This window comes from Pituophis catenifer, unplaced genomic scaffold (assembly GCF_029215685.1).
Source record: "Pituophis catenifer annectens isolate HBS135680 unplaced genomic scaffold, rPitCat1.0.hap2 SCAF_2, whole genome shotgun sequence".
Lineage (NCBI taxonomy): Eukaryota > Metazoa > Chordata > Lepidosauria > Squamata > Colubridae > Pituophis > Pituophis catenifer.
This window is the reverse complement of record NW_027256882.1, coordinates 16,964,494-16,989,882: the sequence shown is the minus strand read 5'-3', so window position 1 is coordinate 16,989,882 and position 25,389 is coordinate 16,964,494. Positions and strand designations below refer to the sequence as shown.

General features: G+C 41.4%; 2 protein-coding genes across 2 annotated transcripts; both read right to left on the bottom strand.

Annotated features, from left to right (window-relative positions):
- Nucleotides 1-1,121: 1,121 nt before the first annotated feature.
- LOC139309920 (vomeronasal type-2 receptor 26-like) lies at nucleotides 1,122-13,896 on the bottom strand. Its single transcript, XM_070934103.1, has 6 exons — nucleotides 13,887-13,896; nucleotides 9,515-9,750; nucleotides 7,930-8,718; nucleotides 3,590-3,802; nucleotides 3,219-3,345; nucleotides 1,122-2,032 (listed from the first exon to the last, which is right to left on the bottom strand). Exons 1-6 carry the CDS (start codon nucleotides 13,894-13,896, stop codon nucleotides 1,122-1,124), a joined length of 2,286 nt encoding a protein of 761 aa, XP_070790204.1.
- A 399-nt stretch (nucleotides 13,897-14,295) lies between these two features.
- Nucleotides 14,296-24,685, bottom strand: LOC139309919 (vomeronasal type-2 receptor 26-like). The gene is made up of 4 exons (XM_070934102.1): nucleotides 24,419-24,685; nucleotides 21,336-21,548; nucleotides 16,696-16,822; nucleotides 14,296-15,200 (listed from the first exon to the last, which is right to left on the bottom strand). Exons 1-4 carry the CDS (start codon nucleotides 24,683-24,685, stop codon nucleotides 14,296-14,298), a joined length of 1,512 nt encoding a protein of 503 aa, XP_070790203.1.
- Between the last annotated feature and the right edge of the window lie 704 nt (nucleotides 24,686-25,389).

Here is a 25,389-nt window from a genome sequence, read left to right as displayed (position 1 = left end):
GTAGCAAATTTTCTTTCATCTCCAACAGGACAAATCACCTTGTTTTTTCATAGCAACCACCATCTTTATAATAATTTCCTTTTTCTTTGAAAAAAATCAGCTCACACTATTGTTAAATATTCTTTATTGTTTTATATCACATATTCCATTTCTATGTTGAACATGTGTTTTCTAGGTGTCCAAACATATAAACATCATCATCGTAATCATTATAATCATATCTATATAAACATACATGTGACAATATCAATTGTTTTTAAAAAGTATACTATCTTCCATTATAGTATCGATTATACAACCATGAAATAAAAGCATTTCACTTTTATTATTTGATATATCAATTTTCAGAGGAAGGCTGGAGAAGATGGCCATAGAAAGATGACTTAGACCTTCCCCCAGGAGGTGATTGAAAGGCTCTTGTATCTAAAAAAAACATTACCAAAATAATGGAATTTTACCACCATACCAGAGGTGGGTTTCAGCAGGTTCTGACCAGTTCTGGGGAACCGGTAGCAGAAAATTTGAGTAGTTTGGAGAACCGGTAAATACTACTTCTGACTGGCCCCATCCCTATCTGTTCTCTGCCTTCCAAGTCCCAACTGATCGGGAGGAATGGGGATTTTGCAGTAACGTTCCCCTGAAGTGGGGTGGGAATGGAGATTTTGCAGTAACATTCCCCTGAAGTGGGGTGTAAATGGAGATTTTGCAGTATCCTTCCCCTGCCACACCCACCAAGCCATGCCATGCCCACCAAGCCACATCCACAGAAGCGGTAGTAAAAAATTTTGAAACCCACTACTGCAACATTCCACCACCAACCTGCCCCCATTATATATAATATTTCTTGCACAGCAACAAGAATCTAATTGCACACACGTCATGATTAAAAAAAAAACCTGGGTGTGGCATCTCAGGCCTCAAGTAGGCTAAGGACATTGGCAGATATCCTGCTCAATGGACATCTTTGAATTTTACTTTATCCAGTTTGGGATATTATCTTCCAAACACCCTTTAAACATGGTAGGGACAATCACTGGCCTGCTTATGTATGGAGAAGAGCTTGGACCATTTTCTTGGTGCAGACTGTTAAGAAAAAGGTTAAGACCTAAAATTCCTCTGTCTCATATTTCTACAGTTTTTCTGCTTGTAAGATGCTCCTTTGTGTTCAGGTCCGGCCTCAGAATGATGATGTAGCACTTGGGGATGAAGATGCAGCCCAGCAGAGCAGCACTGGAGGCCAAGATGGAGAAGACCTGAACAGCCACCATGTATTTCCCTTTAGTGCTCAGGTAGGTGGGAACAAAAGTCACCCAGACACTGCAGAAGACCAGCATGCTGAAGGTGATCAGCTTGGCTTCATTGAAGGCCCCGGGGAGATCCCTGGCTAGGAAAGCCACGGTGAAGCAGATGGCAGCCAGAAAGCCCAGGTAGCTGAGGATGATGTAGAACATGACATCATAGCCTTCATTGCATTGCAGAATGATCATTCCAGGCTGGGAATGGAGGTCAAAATCAGGGAATGGGGAAGAAACACACAACCAGATGGAGCAGATGATAATTTGGGCAGCAGAACACGAAAAGATGATGGAGTTGGCTAAGCTCTTCCCCAACCATCTCTTTACTCGGTTTCCTGGTTTTGTGGCCAAGAAAGCCAGCACTACAGTAATTGTCTTGGCCAAGAGAGAAGAAATGGCAGTTGAGAAGACAATGCTGAACACTGTTTGTCGAAGAAGGCAAGTAGCTTTCCTTGGTTGACCAATGAAAAGGAAAGAAGACAAGAAGCAAAGCAGGAGGGAGACCAGGAGGATGTAGGAGAGGTCCCGATTGTTGGCTTTGACAATGGGAGTTTCTAGGTATTTAATGAATATGATTAAAACAAGGCCCGTGGTTAGGAACAAGATTAGGGCAAAAGAGACCAGGATGATGCCCAGGTATTCTTCGTAAGACAGGAAGGTTATAATTTTGGGGATACATTTTATTCGGTCCTCATTTGGATATTGATCAGGTGGACACTTGCTGCATTTTTCTATATCTAAGAAAACCAAAGAATATATTTTTTTAACAACCTCTCCATTCAAATTTTAAGAAGTAGCTTCTTAGGACATCGGATACCAAGAACATTTTCCCAAATGCATGTTTTAAGATCTCCTCAAAATAAAGATAATAAGAGTACTATTTTCATATATACACTTACACACTCACACACACCTGTAAGTATGTATGTATGTTCATGTATGCATGTTTGTGATATGTGTGTGTGTGTGTGTGTGTGTGTGTGTGTATACACACACACAAATATATATGCAATGTAGGGCTGTGAAAGTTGGACCATAAGAAAGGCTGAGTGCCAAAGAATGGAGGCCCTTGAACTATGTTGCTGGAGAAGACTCCTGCGAGTCCCTTGGACTGCAAGGTGATCAAACCGGTCAATCCTAGAGGAGATCAACCCTGACTGCTCTTTAGAAAGCCAGATCCTGAAGATGAAACTCAAATATTTTGGACACCTAATGAGAAGGAAGGACTCACTGGAGAAGAGCCTAATACTGGGAAAGATTGAAGACAAAAGAAGAAGGGGATGACAGAGAACAAGGTGGCTGGATGGAGTCACTGAAGCAGTCGGCATGAGTTTAAATGGACTCCAGAAGATGGTAGAGGACAGGAAGGCCTGGAGGAATGTTGCCCATGGGGTCACGATGGGCCGGACACTACTTCACGAATAACAACAATATATACTCTCTGTGTGTGTGTGTGTGTATACAGGAACAGTGGAAATGTGGGTGAAATGAGATGTCCCCAAAATTGTCCACAGTATCTCATTGTGGAACAGTTTAACTTCTTGGTGATCCTCACAGGGAGACCCATATAGAATACATTGGAAGAATCTTTCCATGATTATACTAAGGTATTTCCTCAAGTTTCAAAGAAATCTGATTTTCCTAAAAATCAAAATATGGAAGGAAGTATCCAAACTAAATCTAGAAGAGAGATTTTATATGGTAGTAATACAGATTGCCTAATATGGCGAACCCTCTTATCTCTTGGCAGCCTCTCTTTCAAGATCATTTTGCTGTTCTTCCCATTAGATAAGAAATTGTGCACTTTCACAATAAAGAAGAAAACAGGTGAGTTTCTATCAGTCTCTTAACTTGCACTTCCAGAAAAATGCTCTGGATGAATCTACTTCCCCAATGCCTCCTCTTTTCTTTGGTGTCACCTACCTTCCTGAGTGGAGATGGTCCCCTCTGGACAAGGAACACAGTCATAACAGCAAACTGGTTCTCCTTCTCGAGCCCTCTTGACAAATCCAGGATGACAACTTTCCACACATTTGGACTCAGGCAGAGACTAAGCAGAAAAACAAGGAATACCAAAGAAAATATGTTAGGACTAACCGTCCATAGAAAACAAAGGTCAAAATAAACCTTAGCCAAAGAAACTCTATACTTCATTTAGATAAGTCTGAACTCTCTAACGAGTTCCAAGTAGTTGCAAGAGATACAACTACCAACAGGTTCTGCATTTAGGCAAGAATAAGAAAGAAAAAACCCAACTGTAGGAAAAAGAGGAAAGACAGCAATAGTTCTCCCACCTTGTTGACTGACTTTAGCAATGACAGAGTTTCATCACTGGCAGTAAATCTTTGCCTCTCAAAACTCCCCAGTTGCTCATCGATGGGAGCCCACCCGGGAAGAAGCAGCCAGCTTATGACGTTCAGATCTGTTGCTACATCTCCATTTTGGTCCATGTACAATTTCCAATGGGAAATATTGAAAAACTCATTCTTCTCCAGAAATGGATGGAACTAGAATAAAAATCCAGGAATTTTAAAAGCAGAAAACTTGGTTTCTCATCACAGGTGGACTTTTCACATTTGAAACTTTCATCGACAGTTGTTTAACTTGCAAATATAGTGAGTTGGGAGAACAAGTGTTACCACTATCTTCACAAGTAAAAAATGCTCAGATAAATCTGGCTCAGATAAATTGGTAGATGATATGTGAAAAAGAATAGGTATTGGCAAAATATAATTTGCCTATTAAACGGAATATTTTAGAACACATCACAAAAAAAATTAAACAAACAAACAATGAGATTATTCATAATTGCCTTGGGGGGGGGGAACATGGAGTTCTCAAGAAGAAAATTGCCAGGCTAATCTTTTTCCAAGTAGACCAGATGGGAAACATGACCTCATAAGCTAATTTTACATTATTGTAAGGTACATTATGAGTTCTTACAAGTTTCATAGCACAAATTTCCCACCAATACCAATCTCCCCCAAAAAACAACCCTGTGAGATTGGTTGGGCAGGATTGATCAACTGGGATGGGTCAACCTGGGATCCATCAGGCTGAATCAACCTGGGATCCATCAGGTTGAGATCAACCTATGAGGTTGATCAGGCTGAGAGTGAGTGATTAGCCAAAGTAACCCAGATGGCTTTCATGGTTAAGACAGGATTTGAATTTATAATATCCCAATATGTAGCCTGCTGGTATGCCGTATATCCAAATATCATTTTACTTTCTTAATAGATTATGAGTATGCTGGTGATATAACTTGATTTCATCAAAGTATCAGCAATATATTTTCTGATGCGATGATTAGAAATCTGAATCTTAAGTGAAGGCAGAATAATATGATAACTAAATGTATAAAAATAGTTTTAAAAATTGTACTGAAATGATTTTCTATGCTCCTTGTATAACTGGGGAGTGGTGGAAAACAATTACCATGTTTTCCTGAAAATAGGACCTTGTCTTATATATTTTTTTAAATAAATATAAGCGCTTGGTCTTATTTTCAGGGAGGTCTTATTATTTTGGGGTGTGTGGAACAAGACATGGCTCCTCTTGCTGTCTTACCTGATTTCCAGTTCTGTCTCCCAAACCCTCACCTAGAGGAAATGGCAGGGACCAGCTGTGCATGCAGTTAAATATTTTTTGGGGGGGCTTATTTTTGGAGGAGATCTTAATTTCAGGGGGAGGTCTTACTTTCAGGGGAGGGTTTATTTTCTGGGGAGGTCTTATTTTCGGGGGAAGGTCTGATTTTTGGGGAACAACGGTAGTTTTTGGTCATCTATTTTGCTATATTGTCATAAAGATAGCTATTTAATAAAAATATGATTTTGGGATGCAACATTTATATCAACACATAGACAAACTCAGGGGTGGGTTCTACTTACCTTTACTAACGATTTGCATGTGCAGAAGCGTTTTGATGATGTCGGGGTCAGTGGGTGGAGCCTCCCACCAGTTTTTCTACCAGTTCTATAGAACCGGTGCGAACCGGGGGCAACCCACCACTGGACAAACTTATTCTGATATCATTTTAAGAATAAAGTGCTTCCAAATTTTTTTTTTGAATACTGCCTATTTGTATGCAGATTACTAGTTTACTATACATGAACAGATTGTCTGTCCAAAGTCTTTAGCGTGTGCTCTTCAATCTGAAATTAGGTGACCAATTCAGCACGTGTGCTCTGTTGAGGTGCTCCACTATTAGCCCCCTCCATCACAAAGATCCTGCATGAGAAGGGCAGTATGGACAATTTGTTGGATCTGGCCGAGTGAGAAATGTGGGCCACAAACAAGATGTCTTTGATGTATCCCTGCATAACAGTTGCTCTATCCCTGCTAAACTTAATGGGGAAACTAAGGGGGTAGGTCGAGCTGTTTCTGATGATGAAGGCTCAATTGGGCAGGGGATGATGGTCCATGCGGGAAGAGTTACCTTGATAAGGGAAGGTCTGCATCTGGTATTGCAAATCAGCCATGTGTGGTGAGTACAGTATATAAAAAGAGAAACCATATTCCAGTTGGTGACTCAATTGTAAGAGGTGTCTATTTAGGAAAGGATGTGGTGTATTGAAGGAGATAAAGTATCTGCCTGGTACAATTGCCAGCAGAGAAAAGGCGGTGAATTGTTAGGCTTGTCAAGAATGCTAGCAAGGATCTTATTTATTTATTTATTTATTATTTGAATTTCTATACCGCCCTTCTCCTTTCGGACTCAGGGCGGTGAACAGCCAAGATAAAAAACATTTATACATAAGTGCGATTAAAAAATAGATTTAAAATAATTAAATTTGGCCCATAGTTTAAAATTTATCAATTTAAAATCCATATCAAAATTTAAAACCAACCATAAAATCATAAAATCAAGAGAGACCAGCTAACTGAAAGAGATGAGTTTTTAGGGCCCGACGAAAGGTCCGGAGGTCGGAGATCACTCGTATCTCTGGGGGTAGATTGTTCCATAGGGTAGGTGCCACCACAGAGAAGGCTCTCTTCCTGGGGGTCGCCAGCCGGCATTGTCTAGCCGACGGCACCCTGAGGAGGCCCTCTCTGTGGGAGCGAACTGGCCGGTGGGAGGCTATTGGTGGCAGAAGGCGGTCCCGTAAGTACCCTGGCCCTAAGCCATGGAGCGCTTTAAAGGTGATCACCAACACCTTGAAGCGCACCCGGAAGTCCACTGGAAGCCAATGCAGCTCGCACAGGAGAGGAGTCACATGGGAGCGCCCAGTCGCTCCCATAATCCCCCGCGCGGCCGCATTCTGCACCAGTTGGAGCTTCTGGGTGTACCCCAAGGGGAGCCCCATGTAGAGAGCGTTACAATAGTCCAGACGAGAGGTGACGAGTGCTTGAGTGACTGTGCGTAGGGAGTCCCGATCCAGAAAGGGGCGCAACTGGCGTATCAGGCGAACCTGATAAAAAGCCCCCCTGGCCACAGCCATCATATGCCCTTCTAAAGACAGCCGTGCGTCCAGGAGGACGCCCAAGTTGTGGGCCCCTTCCGTGGGGGCCAATGATTCGCCCCCAATAACCAGTGATGGCATCAGCTGGCTATACCGGGACGCCGGCAGCCACAGCCACTCGGTCTTGGAAGGGTTGAGTCGAAGCCTGTTTCTCCCCATCCAGACCCGCACGGCCTCCAGGCACTGGGACATCACTTCCAAGGCATCGTTGGGATGGTCTGGGGTGGAGATGTACAGCTGAGTATCATCAGCGTACTGATGGAACTGCACCCCAAAACCACGGATGATCTCACCCAGCGGCTTCACATAAATGTTGAACAGGAGGGGCAAGAGGACCGACCCTTGTGGCACCCCACAAACAAGGCGCCTCGGGGTCGACCGCTGCCCTTGATGTTATTGTGCATCTTAGCAGAAATGATACGTCCAAAAGAGAATTGTTCTCTATACATAAGGATTTCCAGAGTTTGGAGCATGAATTCCTTAATTGATTGGACCCACAAGATGTCATTTTTCTGGCATGGGTGGGCTGGGCCTGTCCCATTGGGGTGAAATGGTTCCTCAGGTAGCCTGGACTCATGACATGCAGGGCTTTAAAGGTGACAATCAACACCTTGAATTGCACCTGGAAGCAAACTGGTACACAGTGCAGCTAGTGGAGCAGTGATGTAACATGGGCTACCCCAGGGATCCCAAGAATTGTCCACACCACTGAATTCTGCACCAGTTGTAGCCTCCAAATCTCTTCAAGGGTAGCTCCGTGTAAAATGCATTGCAATAGTCCAAGCAGGAGATGACCAGGGATTGAATGACTAAACACAGGGATTCCTGATCCAGGAAAAGATGGAACTGGACAGTGCAGCTGTCTTAGCTGTGACTGCCACCTGCTATTCAAGGAGTTGTGAGTCCAGGAGAACCCAAAAGCCCTGAACCAGTTTTTCAGGGGTAGCGAAACCCTGTCCAGAACTAAAGATGTTAAATTATTAGATCCTAAAGATCCACACAGAAAAAGCCTCTTGGTGTTGCCAGCATTCAGCCAAAGCTTCTTATCCCCCATCCCTGCTATGTTATTCTCTGTGTGGTTAGTCTGGCCAGCCTTTTGTAGCACAAGGAGGTTGAGAAGGTCCTTCTACCTCTCCTTTGGGGTTTTATGCATCCTGGGAGGAACTCCATACCTGCCATGGCTGCAGCTTTGAAGCCTCCATGCTCTCGTCACCCTTCTTGCTTCTCCTTCTGGATCTGGAAGAATATGCAGCATTCAAGGCATGGGCCAGAGTCTTAACAACACTGTGTAAACGGAGGTGAAAAGGGATCCACATGCTTCTATTTTCCGGTGTAGGCTCCAGGGGTGCTTTCTGGGTGCATCTTTTCCGACTTTTGACAGAAAAGATGTGCTTTGAAAAGGAACAGTGAAAAAAACGATCTTCCAATTTCACATAGAGTTTAGTTCCAACAGCATCATCTTCTGGCCTTCCTTTTTCCTGAAAAGCAAAGCTCCAAATACTATGGGCGTATTTGTAAAGATCCACCCTACTCGATAACAAATAATCGATGGCTCCCATGATCCAGATTTTCCCTTCAATCGGTCCTGGCATAGTTTCAAATTTAAACTGGAAAAAACGAATTCTGTCCCAAATATCAGTATTTTCTATGTAGTTCACAAAGACATTGACTTGTCTCCACTTGGAGACATCATCACCGAGTGGTGTTGTATATCCAGTTGCTGCAAATCGTCGTGATACAACAACACAAATTCCATTCCTCAGAAGCACAAGAGTAAAAGTCCTCATGAAACTCTCTCCTTCCTCTGTGTTTGAAGAAATGAGACCAATCAAGGTCCATCTAAAATGGAGGAGCAGTTGAACTATTGCTCGGTACGTGATCCCTTTTGGGGGGAGCATCCGGTGGAAAAAAGGGAATTGACTTTTTTCATTCTGAGCCTCTGAAACAAATGCATCACTGATCTGAAAAGGCAATGAAGAATTCTATGCTATATTTTGGGACAGATCAATTCCAAAATACTAGATTTTAACAACTCCAACCTAATACTCATGAACATGTTAAAATACTTTATTGTTGATTACTCATTGAACTATATAAAAAAACAGGAAATAAAGTACAGAACATTAACAAATTAATTAACTTAAGTTAATATTATCATTGCATAAAAATAAAAGAAAAACGAACACCCTACAGTAGTAATAGAGGACTTTAGCTACCTTGATATCAATTAGGAGACAAACTGCAGCAAGTGGAAGATCAAACAGATTCCTGACCAGCCTAGCTGACAATTTCATCATCCAATAAGTAGAGGAGGGATTTAGAGGAAATGCTATACTGGACCTAATTCTTACTAACAGAGAAGAAGTGATATAGATTGAATTTGCAGGAATTTTGAGGGAGAGTGAATATAACTCAAACCCAAGGAATAGAACATATTCCAACCAGTGTTCTTAAACATTTAAAAAAAAAAGCCTTATTTTAACAAAGAGAGAGCCTGGGAAAGATTCCAGGGATGAACAACCCAAGAAGCTTGGAAATCTACGAAAAACATGTTAATAAAAGCCCAGTCCAGCACAATACCAGTGAAAAAGAAAAACAAATTCAAGAAGAAACCAGCATGGTTACATAAGTATCTATTTCTTATAAACTGAAAGAGAAGAAGGACAAGTTAAAAAAATGGAAAGAGGGACACAAACTCTATCACTCGCCCACAACTTCCCCACTCACTTTACCAGATAGAGAAACACACACACAAACCTGAGGGAGTTTGTAGGTGCCTACTAATGTTGACATCTGAGTAGAAGTTTCCCTCTTAGCTGCATCAACAACAGCCAGAAGGTTTTCCTTCCTTCCACAGCTGTAGTTGGGAACATTGGCTTGCCCAGTAGAGACGATGTCCAACAAAGCATCTGAAGTGCCAAGCGTACTGAAATAGTTCTCGTGCAGGTTGTAGCCAAGTGTGAGATTGGGCAGGAGTTCAGGATTCTTGTTGACTGTTTGAATGGCGAAAGCCAGGGTTAGCAATTTAAAATAAAGTCCTGTACTGTAAAAAAATGTTCATGTTATTACCATCATCATCAACAGCAACAACAAAATCATTTTTTTTCCATTTTAACCCTCTTTGTCTCCACAAGTCTCCTGTGTCTTAAGCCAATACAGATCCAAAGCCATGGACACATGAGAGCAACCCATTGGCAGGTATTTTTTATGAGCTTTGAGAAGATGGGATGGAGATTGTCCTCCACCTCAATTAAAAATCATAAATACATCATTATTTATAGAAGTCCTAATATTCATCTGCCCATTAACTTGTATGCAAAAGCATTCAATCATTAAAGTGGAACCACCATAAAATGAAGAGTATGTACCATAAGTGACCCAGAAAAGCAACTATAAAAAGAAATCATTCCCTATTCCTCAAAGGATCAAGCATTGAATATCAATGAGTAGTTCTATAAATATGGAAATGGTCTGGTCAGAGGCATCTGCAACCCTTTCAGTCACTACTTTTAACCAAACTCAGTATCCCCGTGATGAATTGGAAATGGTAGTATTAGAAGGAAAAGCATAATACTAATATAGTATTAGAAGGAAAAGCATAAATAATCTGAATTTCTTTCAAGTTTTATTTGTCACATGTTTGAATTCGAGTACATTTCATAAAAGAAGAGAAAAGAGGAAAGCCATGAAAATCAAAATGATTCAAGAAATATTATAGGATATATTATATCCTATAATATAAGGGTAAGTGAAATAGTGTTAGAAGTGCAAATGTAGGGAATGCAAATCCATCACACTGAGTAACTTACGAACGAGACTCACTAGAAGGGAGTGTGTTGAAAGGCAATGTTCTAGGAAATGACATTGTTTCAGTGGTGACTGCAGCAATGAGATGGTCTCCTGGCCTGTAGTAGTTCCAGGGTTTTTCCTCATCACGTATCTCAAAATTCAGTGGGCATTTCATTCTAAGCTTCTCAGGGACTGCTTGAGACACCAGCAGCATTAGAAGCAGAAGATCCATCATTTATAGGACTGAATCAATCCCTTTCCTGTTTCCAAACAAGAACAAGAAGAATTAGGAGAATTCAAGGCACTCTCAGTTTCCTGATTCAGACACAGACACATCAATCTTCACCTGAAAATGAGGGAAAGGTACATTCAAGAGTTCAAGCTCTGCTTGTTCCAAAACATCTGCCATACAGAGCGTGAGCTGTGACATTTATCCTTTTCTGATGAAAGTTTCCTTTCTTGTTGATTTAATCTGATGTTAACATCAAAGACAGTCACTATAGCAGAAAATGTCTCAAAGACCGGAATGGTGATAATTACAGTGAAAAATAATTTCTCCTCCGGGGATCCTGAAATTCTTCCAAGACTCCAAGTGCAGAGGGTCAGTTGGAGAACACATGTAAGTGAAAAATCATAAACACATCCCTGAGGGAGTTGTGATCCTTTCTGTCAGGACATGTCCAGAAAGGGATGCTGGAGGAAAATAGTTCAACACCTAGGGAATTGACTTCTGCTGTCCTTCATTGTGATGTCTTGTCTCCAGAGACTTCTGGGGAAGGTCACCCAGAGCTATGAAGTTCAATTAAACTCTACATTGATGACACAACTTTAGTCCTTCCTGGAGGCAATCAATATCCTTGAACTCTTCCTGATGTTAAGAGGAGGGTCTTTTTGTGATTTCTTTTCTATTAGATCTCCATATTTCCATGCTAAATTGCAGTTGATTTTAAATTTCCTTGTGCCTGAAGTGAAATTTCATTTCCCATCAGTTCTGGAAATGTCAACTGTTGGATAAGAGCCAGCTAAGAGGCTGGAAAGTGACAGCTGTGGACTGTTATCATTGTTGAATGTTATCATATCCTTTGGCCTTCCCATCTCTGTTTGTAAACCCTCCCTAAAATATTGATAATTGGTTTGTAAGTGTGGTTGGGAGTCCCAATATTCCTAATGCATCAAGTTAGGGGGAATTTCTCTTTAGTTCTAAGTTAGTTCTCTCCATGATTAGTTTCCATCTGATACTTCTGTTTTATCTTAATTGCTTTGGAGAATCAATGGTCTTCTTTGTGGTAGCCCCTCAAATATTGGAAGACCCTAGTCTTCTCAGCATCTTTTCTGTATCACAGTGACTAAAACTGGATTTAGTATTCCAAGTGTGGTCTTATCTGTGCAGTATAAATAGGTAGTAGCACTACATCAGGGGTGTCAAACTCACAGCCTGTGGGCCGAATGCATCACACGAAGGGGGGAAAAGTCTGCTTTTGAGCCAGGTACTAGTTACTCTGGGCTCCAATGGGGGAGCATAATAATGGAGGGGATTGATAGATTAACAGAAGATCCCATCCTTCCCATCTTTTAATTGGGTTGCAGTGTTTGGCTTTGTGTATGATTGTATTTATAGTATTGGTTGAACAGCCAAGAAATACATGGCAGCACAAAAGTCAGAGGGTAGTAGAAAGGTAGATGCAGAGGGAGAGAGGAGAATAAGAAAGTCTGTTCTGAAATGTAAGACTCCCCTCATTTTTGTAGCATATTGGAACAGTGCTATCATGTCTCTCCTGCTCCTTCTTTTCTCTAGACTAGACAAACCCAATTCTTGCAACCGTACTTTGTATGTTTTTGCCTCCAGTCCCCTAATCATCTTAGTTATTCTTCTTTCTAAAGTCTCAACATCTCTTTAATATTGTGGTGACCAAAACTAAATGCAGTATTTACAAGACTGTTCTTCTTAAGACCACTTAATAATAATCTTATTTGTAAAGGCGTACTAATACCCTACAAGACCTTGATTCTATCCCTCTATTCATGCAGCCTAGGATTACATTGGCTTTTTTGACAGCGGCTACACAGTGTTGGCTCATATTTAAGAGATTGTTCACTTGGACGCCAAGATCCCTCTCATCCCTCTTTCACCTAGTCTATACCTGGCATTTAGTTTTTCCTTGACTAAGTCTAAAACTTTACTTTTATCTACACTTAATTTCAGTTTATTAGATAGCTCCTCAGGGATAGGACCACTTACAGAATTTTGGATTGATTCTATTGGCTAGGGATCTGTGGAGAGTTGGCCCAACACTATCAATCTTCCCCTATGTGTCAGTTGCTAAAGCCAAAAGGGGAGCCAAAAGTTGCCAAAGCCAAAGTTGCTATGGAAAGAGGACTTTCAGACCAGATTTCCTTTTCTAAAATAGCCAGGGATATTGTAGGCCCCTTACTACAATCTACTAAAGGCAATGAGTATATTATGATGGTCTGTGACTGTGTCATTAAGTACCCGGAAGCAATTTCATTAACAAATGTGATTGCTAAACATATAGCAGAGGAGCTGGTAAAAATCTTCAGAAGATAGGCTTACAATATGAGATCCTGATGGATCCAGACATCAATTTTCACTCAGCACTGCTGAAATATTTATATGCAGAACTGGAAATAAAATGGATGTTTACTATGGGTGTGTAATTTACTATGCACAGATGAGAAGAATTGGAGGGTTCTTTTTAAGTATTCAGTGGAGTCCTGGATGATGAGCCAAAGCTGAAAAATCTGGTGAACACTTTAAAAGAAACCATCCATAAAGAGGATGGAACTTGATCTGGAGCGTAAAGGAAAGGAGGTTGCTGAGAAGGAGCAAATCAGAAGAAAGAAAAGGAACACCAATCCCAGTTAGAGCTGTTACAACATCACATTATCCTGATTAACCTCTCCCACCCACCTCAAGTACTATCCAAACAAGGGGTGAAATCCAGCAGGTTCTGACAGGTTCTGGAGAACTGGTAGTGGAAATTTTGAGTAGTTCAGAGAACCGGTAGTGGAAATTTTGAGTAGTTTGGAGAACCAGCAAATACCACCTCTGGCTGGCCCCAGAGTGGAGTGGGAATGGAGATTTTACAATATCCTACCCCCAGGACTGGGGAGGGAATGGAGATTTTGAAGTATCATTCCCCTGCCACACCCACCAAGCCACACCCACAGAACCAATAGTAAAACAATTTGCATTTCACCACTGATCATTCCTCAAAGGAATGAAAATACCAAGTCCCAAAGAACCATGAAAAACCTTCCAAACTAACTTTGAAGGAACCTGCCCTGTTTACAGCACTCCAAAACCCAGGTTGTAGCTCACATGTGTCCATGTTGAAGGTTCCCTAAATCAAATATGGATTAACCTGAGTGATGAGAAAAGGGATGACTATCAACAGTTTAAAAGATATGAAAATTAATTAATATTCAAAAACATAGACTATTTAGTAGAAAGATATTATTTGTCATTTAATATATGTATTAGCTCATCTGAGTGTTCTGAGGAAAAGGAGGACAACAAATAGTTTAAAACACAAATATTAATTATAAATCACTTGTTTAATGTTTGAAATTATTTTGGATTTTAAATTGATTAATCTGACACTCTTAATGTTTTTATTAGCTTTGTTTTAAATAACCCTAATTGTCAATTAAATGCAAAGGAAGCATACAAGTCAGTAATAATTGCAATAAATAATTAAATGATACAAATCTAAGAAACAATTTCATTATCATTTTCCTACTTTTAACATTAAATGTTCCTTAGTATTCAGCTCTGATCTCAGGATGATAATGTAGCATTTGGGGAAGAAGATGCAGCCCAGGAGTCCAGCACCAGAGGCCAAGATGGAGAAGACCTGGACAGCCACCATGTATTTCCCTTTGGTGCTCAGGGAGGTGGGCAGGAAGGAGACCCAGACACTGCAGAAGACCAGCATGCTGAAGGTGATCAGCTTGGCTTCGTTGAAGGCCCCAGGCAGGTTCCTGGCCAGGAAAGCTACAGTGAAGCAAATGGCAGCTAGGAAACCCATGTATCCAAGGACAACATAAAACATGGTGACTGAGCCTTCATTGCATTGAAGGATGATCACTTCTGGCTGGGAGTGCAGGTCAGAATCAGGAAATGGGGGAGAAACTCCCAGCCACAATGCACAGATTAAAGTTTGGACACCAGAACAAGAAAGGATGATGGAGTTGGCTAAGCTCTTCCCCAACCATCTTCTCACACTGTTGCCCGGTTTTGTTGCCAGAAAGGCCAGCACGACTGTGATTGTTTTAGCCAACACAGAAGACACGGCTACTGAGAAGACAATGCTGAACATTGTTTGTCGGAGAAGACAGGTGGCTTTCCTTGGTCGTCCAATGAAGAAAATGGAGGACAAGAAGCAGAGTATGAGGGAGACCAAGAGGATGAAGGAGAGGTCCCGGTTGTTGGCTTTGACAATGGGAGTTTCTAGGTATTTAATGAATATGATTAAAACAAGGCTTGTGGCTAGAAATAAGAGTAAAGCAAAGGAGGCCAGGATGATGCCCAGATGTCCCTCAAAGGACAGGAAGCTTATTCTTTTGGGGATACATTGGACTCGGTCCTCATTTGGAAATTGATCATCTGGGCACTTGGTGCATTTTTCAGCATCTGAAAAAACAGAAAGCAAGATTTCTTTTCTATCTCTTTTTATGTTTCAAGAAATATCTTCTTTGGATGACAGATGATGCTGAGAGACAGGAAAGCCATAGCAAATGGTGAAAATAGGTAACATTTGTCTGGTTGCCCATCTTAAACCAATTTAGGGCTGCTTAAAGCCCAACAACAACAAAAACCAATATAATCAACAACAAAACCAATAACAAAATATTCCCCCCAAATCCCTCCCCCAAAATACCTGGCACTGCTGTTACCCTTCAATGCAGCAACATACCACATTCTTATCCTGCACTGACCTCATATCATTCCAATAGCTGAAAGAAAAACCAGGTCTCCAGAAATTTAGGAAGATGGAAGCCTCTTGGAGGGAGGGTGTTCTGTAGGGCAGGAGCTGCAACAGAAAATACTGCCTTCCAAGGATCCACAAGGTAGCTATAAACAATATTTAGTTTTTTACCTCTTAATCCATAAAATAGACAGAGCACTGGAAAAGAAAGAGGCTGATTTTATCCCCGTTAATGGAAAATTTAGTATCACCTGCACCCATGTCCTCTTGATGGATTTACTGGTGAGTCTTCCATTTCATTTTCTTTTGCCCCTTGAATGTAACGTCTCTCCCACCATGGCACATTCAAATAGCTATTTCTGCTGATGTGGCTCTAGGATCTCCATAAAAATTGACTAATTAAATGATTGATTGATATATCTTTTTGTTTGCAATGTAAAGTTTGTGTGGGTGAACCAAAATCAATTGATCCCAAAATATTCCTCAAGTTACAAAGATGTTCCTAAGAAAGATAAACATGGAAGGATACTTCCAAATTGGCAAATAGAAGAGATATTTCCACTGGGAGAAGTCACTTAGGCCAATTCACAATGTCCTGCTATCCAGTGGTGGGATTCAAATAATTTAACAACCGGTTCTCTGCCCTAATGACTGGCTGGATGGGTGTGGCCATGGTGAGCATGGCCATGCCCGCCCAGGCAGCACTCGGCCTCCTGCATCCCCCTGGGAACAAAAACAGGCCACACCGGGGGGGGGGCAGTGCCGCCCACCCCACAGCTCATTTTGGGCCTAGGAGGCCTTCCTGAAGCCTCCTGGGAGTGAAAATAGGCCACTGCTCCCCCTGCACCCCATTCTGGGCCTAGGAGGCCTCCCTGCACGAACTTGGGAGCCAAAATGGAGCATGTGGGGACTCCTGGAAGGGCCAGGAAGGGAAGGGGTGGAACCAGCCAGCAATTTAACTACCGGTTCACCCAAACTGGCCTGGACTGGCTGAATCCCACCACTGCTGCTATTTCTTTCCCACCTGTCCCTTCAACATCTTTTTCAAATTCCTCCCATTATGGAAGAAATTGGGCATGTTGAAAATTAACAAGAAAATAGTCAGGCTTATATATGTCTATTTTAACATATACATTGAACAAAGTGCTCTAGATAAATGCTATGGATGAATCCAATGCCTTTTTCTGTGGTGTCACCCACCTTCCTGAATGGAGATGGTCCCCTCTGGACAAGCAATGCAGTCGTAGCAGAAAACTGGCTCTCCTTCTCGAGCCTGCTTCACAAATCCAGGATGACAACTTTCCACACATTTGGACTGAGGCAGGGACTAAACAAAAATAACACAAGGAATACTAAAGAAAATCTGTTTAGAATAACCATTCATGGAAAATGGTGGTCAACAAGAACATTAGCTAAGTATTCTCTGGGTTTTGCTTGGGGAAATATGAAATTTCTAACAAGTTCCAAACAGTTGCATGGATAGTTGCAGGAGATACAACTTTTATTTTTATTTTATTTGTTTATTTTATTAGATTTTTATACCGCCCTTTTCCCACTGGACTCAGGATGGTGAACAGCCAAGAATAAAAACACCACATACAAAAATATAACTTGTCCCCAATAGTCAGCGATGGCACCAGCTGACTATATCGGGACGTCGGAAACCACAGCCACTCGGTCTTGGATGGGTTGAGTCGGAGCCTGTTTCTCCCCATCCAGACCCGCACGGCCTCTAGGCACCGGGACATCACTTCAAGGGCATCATTGGGATGGCTTGGGGTGGAGATGTACAGCTGAGTATCATCAGCGTACTGATGGAACTCCACCCCAAAACCATGGATGATCTCACCCAGTGGCTTCACATAAATGTTGAGCAGGAGGGGAGAGAGGACCAACCCCTCCAGCACCCCACAAACAAGGCACCTTGGGGTCGACCTCTGCCCCCCTGACAATACTGACTGCAACCGATCAGAGAGATAGGAGGAGAACCACCATAAAATGGTGCCCCTCCCAACCCCCAACCTCTCCAACTGGCGCAGCATGATACCATGGTCGATGGTATCAAAAGCCGCTGAGAGGTTGAGACTTCCGGATGGCACCGCGGGGATTCAGATGGGGAAATAGAGGGCTTTTCAGAGCCCCGCGAAAACCCCGGCTGCCAAGCCCCACCAGCAGGTCTTCGGACCTCCCCTGTCCTGTAGGGACAGAGGGCATGGAGAGGGACCCCTCGGTCAGCCGAGAGGAACAGGCAGCTTTCTCGGGGCCAGAGGCTTGCCCTCTGTGCTGGCAGCGGCAAAGCGGCAGCCATGGTGGCTGCCCTGAAACCACGGCAACCGGGACACAAGAATGCACAGGAGGAGAGGAGGAGAAGCAGAGAACAGAGCCGGGAGTTTGTTTGCCGGGTGAGTGACCATCAGCCCAGGAGGGAACTGCCCATGGACTCTGGATTAAGATGAGTCTTTGCCCCAGCCTTAACAGCGGCTGTGAACTATTGGGGCATAAAGGCAAAAGACCTGTTGGAGAACAACGTGAAATAATGATTTTTTTAGAAATGGCTGCATTACAGTGTTGGATATGTGTTTTTTTTTTCCCCCGTATGGAAAAATGAGATTGGACTATGTTAGAGAGAGAAGAAGGAGAAGAGGAAATAATTATGCTTTTAAAAAAAAAAGAAAAAAAGGAAGACAAGCGGAGGTAGAGAAAATGGCTGCTAATTGGCAAGTGAAAGTGACTGACTGCTTGTTACTGATTTACAGACTGCCTACTTGTTACATAAAGGGAGAAACTTTGTTACTTGTTTCTTTAAACTTGACTAATTTGGGTGGGGGGGAAAGAGAGAAACTCAGATTAAGAGAGCCTGATTCTTGATAGACAAATTTGTTTATTGGAGGATTTATTGAAGATCAGAAGGAAGAAATTAAATGGAACAATGGAAACTGAACTAACAGACGTGGCAATAAGAGAAGAGTGTGGCAGCACAAGAAGGACATGATGATATCATATATGGAATAGCCCAGAACTAATTTAAAAAAAAAAAAGTTGGAACTTTGATGGTATTAAAATGGAGAAGAAATATATTTGGACAGATTGGAGAAAGGAATATTGGAACATACTATGTAACAAGACAACAAATTATTATATTTTGATTTAAATAGAATTTTGGGTGTTATAGCAGAATGATAAATGTTTAGAATAAGAATTTTGTCTTTTTTAATTATTATTATTCTTTTTTTTCTTAAAGATTTTAAAATTTGGAACAAAATTGATTGAGGGAATGTGAATAATTGTACTTATTTTAAGCCGGACCAACCCCCTGCTCTAAAAAGATGTATTTTATGTTTTATGCTAAAAAAAAAAAAAAGAAAAGAAAAATTTGGTGGTGGGGGGAAGCCGCTGAGAGGTCTAACAGGACTAGGATAGAGGAACAACCCCTATCCCGAGCCCTCCAGAGATCATCCATCAATGTGACCAATGCCGTTTCCATGCTGTGTCCAGGCCTGAAGCCGGACTGGAGCGGATCTAGATAGACAGCTTCATCCAGGTACTGCGGAAGCTGTCGCGCCACCACACTCTCAACAACCTTCGACACAAAGCGAAGATTGGAGACTGGACGGTAGTTAGCCAAAACAGCCGGATCCAGAGAGGGCTTCTTGAGGAGGGGCCTCACCACCGCCTCTTTCAAGGCAGAAGGCAAGACACCCTCACTCAAAGAAGCATTAATAATCCCCTGGAGCCAGCCTCGCATAACCTCCCGAGAGGCCAGCACCAACCAGGAGGGACACGGGTCCAATAAACATGTGGTCGCGTTCAGTGACCTAGGCCCAAGTAGTTATTACCAGACACAATCAGTCCTAAACAAACATATTTTATTAGAACAGCTGAGAATTACTTCATTCTCAGTTTAGTCCAAATTAAGTCCAAAACAAATTCTTCATTAACAGTTCTTCAGCCTTATCACCAACCTTTGTCTTCTTTGGCACCCTGTCAAAGGCTTTTCTTGGCAAAAGTTCAGAAGCAAGAGACGTCGAAATGAAACAAATGTAGCAAGACAAGAGACAAATGTAACAACGTTGCTTTCCTACAAAGATCCCAAGAGCCGTTGCTGCTCTTTTAAGCCTTATGGGAGGGGCCAATCATCTCCTGGCCTTACTCCCGAGTTGTCCTTTTTGCTTTAGCTGCTCTTGCCTTCTGGCAGCTCTTCGCATGCTTGCACTAGGAACAGGCTCCTCCTGTTCCTCTGCCTCTCTGCTATCCGCCTCTGGAGACTCCACAGTCCACACATCGCTCCCAGATGGCCCTGGCCCCATCTCTGCCTCTGAAGCAGAGCCTTCGTCCGGGCCTTCCTCTGACTCCAGGACTGGCCCATTGTCCTCCCCAGCCTCCTCACTGTCTGACTCCTCTGCCAGGTCCGCAGACTGCTGGCGGACCACAACAACAACTACTGACAGACACTGCTTAGTTCTTCACTTTTGTTTCTGGAATATGACATTGTTATAAAATACTTTCATATTTAATAAAGTCTTGAGGGATGAAACCTAGAAAAGGTTTAAGCATTAAGTGACAGCCAGTGGATGCATCCTCGTGGCTCTATTAATATGCATAAAGTATGATGACCTATTCCTATTCAAATTTAGAATAAAATTTATTCTAAAAGTTTTATCAATTTTTAATTCTTTTAGATTTATTACAATAGAATAAAATTGTGATAAAGAAAGAAACATGTGACTATTAGGTCTGGAAAGTTTTCCTTTGGACCACATAACACATTATAAAGCTGCTTCCCTTTTAAAGTAGCAATACCACTAGCGCTTAGACTTATATACTGCTTCATAGTGCTTTACAGCTCTCTCTGAGCAGTTTACAGAGTCAGCATATTGCCCCCAACAATCTGGGTCCTCATTTTACCCACCTCAGAAGGATGGAAGGCTGAGTCAACCTTGAACCTGGTGAGATTCGAACTGCCAAATTCAGACAGCAGGCAGACAGCAGAAGTAATCTGCAGTACTGCATTCTAACCACTGCAACACTGCAGCTCATTAGTCCAAAACTATTTCCCAGTTAAGAGATGAAGGAAAAAATCCTTACAAACCTGGACTGTCAACCTTAAAGGAAACATTCTTTGTTTATTTTTCAGTTTATATGGCTGCCATGCTGGCGAAATACAATTAAAACTGACTGCACAGTTTCTAGAACTCTAATAAGGTGAGATGGAGGTGAGATCATGAAAACGTGACCTTCACAGAGGATACATCAGGCATCTTTTGCCTGTAGCACATGGGAACACGAGTACATGAGACAAAGTAATTTCTGTTAAAGAACTACAAGTAAGTGACACCAACTGTCATGGAAAGACAGACTTAGATTTGTTATTAGATTGGACCCTCCTTTTTTCCCCCAGAAAGACTTAAGGTAGCTAACAATCAAGATAAGCATGGAGTTTTCAGATGAAGTGCCCTCTAACAACCCAAAGGACCAATCTGAGTAGCATTTTCTTTCAAATTTTCCTCATTACTTCAGATATCAAAAAGGGCTTTTCTCTGGATCAAAGTCTTATTTCAGTGGTTCAGTTTTCTGAGTCAGAGCATCAGCTCACATCAGAACTTCATAATAATAATCAGAATAGAGTGTGAAGGGACCTTGGAGGTCTACTAGTCTAACCCCCTGCTCAAGTAGGAGAATTGAAACCTCCCAAGAAGTCTAAGAAAACTCTGAGAGTTTTACTCTTTACATTCAGATCTCAGTGAATATCCTCCACTTTGGTGATTAGGCTTAACCCACTTGAAATGGGTCCTAAGGATTTGGAAAATAGACAAGAAAAAAAAAATCAATATTTTCCCCACCTTGTTGAGCAACTTTAGTCTTGAAAGATTATCCTGGTTGATAATAAGTCTCTGTCTTTCAAAGCTCCCCAGTTTCCCTTCCATGTAATTGTTCTTCGGGAGAACCACCAAGTTCCAGATGTTCAAATCTGCTACCAGATCTCCATTTTGGTCCAAGTACATTTTCATCTCTGAAAGATTGCAAAACTCATTCTTCTGCAGAAAGGGATGAAGCTAGAATGGGGGAAAAAAAACAAAACCCCAGGAAATTGAAAAACAGAAAACTTGATTTCTTGTTCCACGTTCTGTTTTTTTTTTCACAGTTGAGTATTCCTAGTACAGTTGCAGTATCTGATCTGCAAATATTCTTCATTGGGAAAATAACGAAGAAAATAATCAAACAAATGAAAAGATTATTCTTAAATTCTTTGTAAACAGCAGGGTGATTATCAGAAAGTATGGATTTGTCAAGAAGCAAGTTCCCAGGCTAATCATTACCCAGGTAACCCAAATGGGAAACACAACCACATGTGCTACTTCTACTTTATTGTAAGTCTACTCTACATTACCAGAAGGTAATGTAGGTCTGAAAGTACGAATCTCCCACCAACTGTTTTTACAGACTGAAAACCTTTTTTTTAAAATTAGAATTTGTCAAACAAAAAACGAGAACAAGAATAAAAGAAAAAAAATACAATGAGAGGGACAATAGGCACGTTAGTGCACTTATGTAAGCCCCCTCTACTGACCACTTAAGTATGAAGTAAGGTCCATGGAAGTCAATTTGCAACTGAAACTGTGAAAATTTGTAGCGGAGACAACTGAATCAGGTAGAGCATTCCAGACTTTGACAGCTCTATTACAGAAATCATATTTTTTTACAGTCAAGTTTAAAACAATTTATATTGAGTTTAAAGTGGTTAGAATAGAATAACAAAGTTGGAAGGGACCTTGGAGGTCTTCTAGTCCAACCCCATGCTTAGGCAGGAAACCCTACACCACTTCAGACAAATGGTTATCCAATCTCTTCTTAAAAACTTCCAGTGTTGGAGCATCCACAACTTCTGCAGGCAAGTTGTTCCACTGATTAATTGTTCTCACTGTCAATAAATGTCTCCTTCGTTCTAGGTTGCTTCTCTCCTTGATTAGTTTCCACCCATTGCTTCTTGTACTGCCCTCAAGTGCTTTGACTCCATCTTCTTTGTGGCAGCCCCTTAGATATTGGAACACTGCTATCATGTCACCCCTAGTCCTTCTTTTCATTAAACTAAGTTTTATGTATATCCTTGTCAGGGACCCATACCTGCCATGGCTGCAGACCTGGAGCCCACAGACTCTCTACATCTTTCTTCTTTCTCCTTCTTGATTTGGAGGAATATGCAGCCCTCAAGGCAAGGGCCAGAGTCTTAATGACACTGTAAGCACGGTGGTCAATCCTTAAACGTCTTCTTTTCTCTTGGATTTCCAGTGGCATTTTCTGGGTACATCTTCTTCGGCCTTTCACAGAAAAGACGTGTCTTGAAAAAGAACAGTGAAAAGAGTGATCTTGAAACTTTGGTTCCACAAAGATAAATGGTCGAAAGGTTTTGTCATACCCTTTTTCCTGAATATGAAAGTTCCAAATACTATGGACGTATTTATAAAAACTGTGAGGTTTCCTTGGCTGCACTCCAAAGAGTGTGATGATCCAGACTTTCCCTTCAATGGGTCCTGGCAAGCCTTCAAGTATGAAATGGACATGGCTAATTCCATCCAACATGGTACTATAGTCTGTAAAGAAAACAAAGACATTGACTTGCCTCCACTTAGAGAGGGCATCCATGAGAGGTTCTGTAAGTCTAGACATTGAGAACTGTTGTGATATAACAACATAAATTCCATTCCTGACAAGCAAACGAGTAAAAGTCCTCATGAAATGTTCTCCATTCTCTGTGTCTGAAGCAAAGAGACCAACCAAAGTCCATTTGAAATGGAAGAGCAGTTGGACGATTGCTGGGTACTGGATATCATTTTGGGGGGCCATCCGGTAAAAAAAGGGGAATTTACTTTTATCACTCAGAGCCTCTGGAACAAATCTACAAGTGACCTGAAAAAGATATATTAAATTTTAATATATCCAACCTGGTTCTCATCTACATGTTAGACTATTTTGTTGATAAGCCCTTAGGCCATATTACAATACAGAATATAAAACCTTAACAAGACCATATATGAAAATAGAGTAAAAGAATATAAATTCTGATTGGCTGACAATGAATACTGATCCAAAACCAGAGACAAATAAGAGTCACCCATCATTTTATTTTTATCATTGTTGAGAAGGTGGGATTGATATAATCATCTACTGGGGTTAATAGCCACAAGTATATCATTGTTTGCAGTAGCACTTATACTCACTTGTCCAATAACCGGGATTCAAAACAATCCAATCATTAAAGCAGAACCACCATAAAAGCCAGAGTATGTATCAATAAGTTAGTCAGTAAAGCAATTATATATATAAAAAAATCATCCTATAAGGAGTTGGCGGAGACAACTACAATCCTTAAATAAAATAAACAATAGTGTTTAAGTAATGAACTCAAGATTGGAAGAGGAGAAGATCCTCTGGACTTCTGTGTCTCTGATTGATTGATAGATAGATGATAGATGATAGATAGATAGATAGATAGATAGATAGATAGATAGATAGATAGATAGATGGATGGATGGATGGATGGATGGATGGATGGATGGATGGATGGATGGATCTGTACAACCGACTAATAGAGGTTCCACCAATCAGCATATTTCTGAATAGCTCAGCCAGTAAGATATCTTTTTCAGGGGCTTAATTTGTCTTTATAACGTTTATGATGAATGTCATCATGGGCAGATTAAGGTAAAATAGTTAATAAATTGGCTAATATGCTTGTAATCTTTTAATAGTTAGTTAATACTAGTGCTCACTATGATCCATAAGGCATTTATGTTTTATCAACTGTAGATAAAATGGCCATGATAAAAAGCTGCTCTTCAATTCCAGTCAAAAATACAGTGGGATCTGTCTTTCAGCCACCCTTCCCACTTTATCAGGTAGAAAACTAACTAATACACACACTAACCTGTGCAACTTTGTAGGTGCCTAATAATGTTGACATCTGTGTGGAGATTTCCCTGTAAGCCCCATCAATAACAGCCAGAAGATTGTCTTTCCTTCCACAGCTGTAGTTGGGAACATTGGCTTTTCCAGTAGAGAGAATGTCCAGCACAGCATCAGAAGTGCGTAGAGTGTTCAAATAGTTGTCATGGACGTTGTATCCAAGTGTGAGATTGTGCAGGATCTGGGTATTCTTGTTGATCACTTGAATGGGGAGAATGAAGGGTAGCATTCCTCCCAGATTAATATGTCTAGTCCTGTACAAATATTTCCATGTTACTATCATCAATAGCAACAACAAAATATATCTATTAATCAGGGATAAAATGCACTTATCTTCGCTACCGAATCTGAAATGTGTGCGCGCATGTGCATACCTCTTCTGTGCATGCACAGAGCCTTCTGTGTATGTGCAGAGAGTCAAAAACAGGACGTGATGTCGTCCCGGTGGGTGGGCATAGCCTCCTGCCGCCGGCCCTACCGGCTCGCACAAGCCAGATAGATCCGCCAGATTTCACCGCTGCTATTAATTTATTTCTTTTTGTCTCTACAAGCCTATTGAGTCTTAAGGGAATACCAATCCACAACCAGAGACAAATAAGGGTCACCCATCATTTTATTTTTGTCAGATATAGATATAATCATCTACTGAGGTTAATATTCACAAATATATCATTGTTTGCAGTAGAACTTATACTCATTTGTCCAATACCCAGGATTCAAAACAATTCAATTATTAAATGCAAATGGAGATTTAACACTGAATGACTTACGGGGAAGAAATATAACGAGCCCCATTGAATTGGAGCAGCTCAAGTGAAGGTTTTGTTGCGGTTTCAATCACACTAATAACATGGTCTCCGGGTCCATAATAGTTCCATGGATTTCCTCTTTCCTGCTGCTTCAGAGTTGGGGGGCATTTGGTTCTGAGCTTCC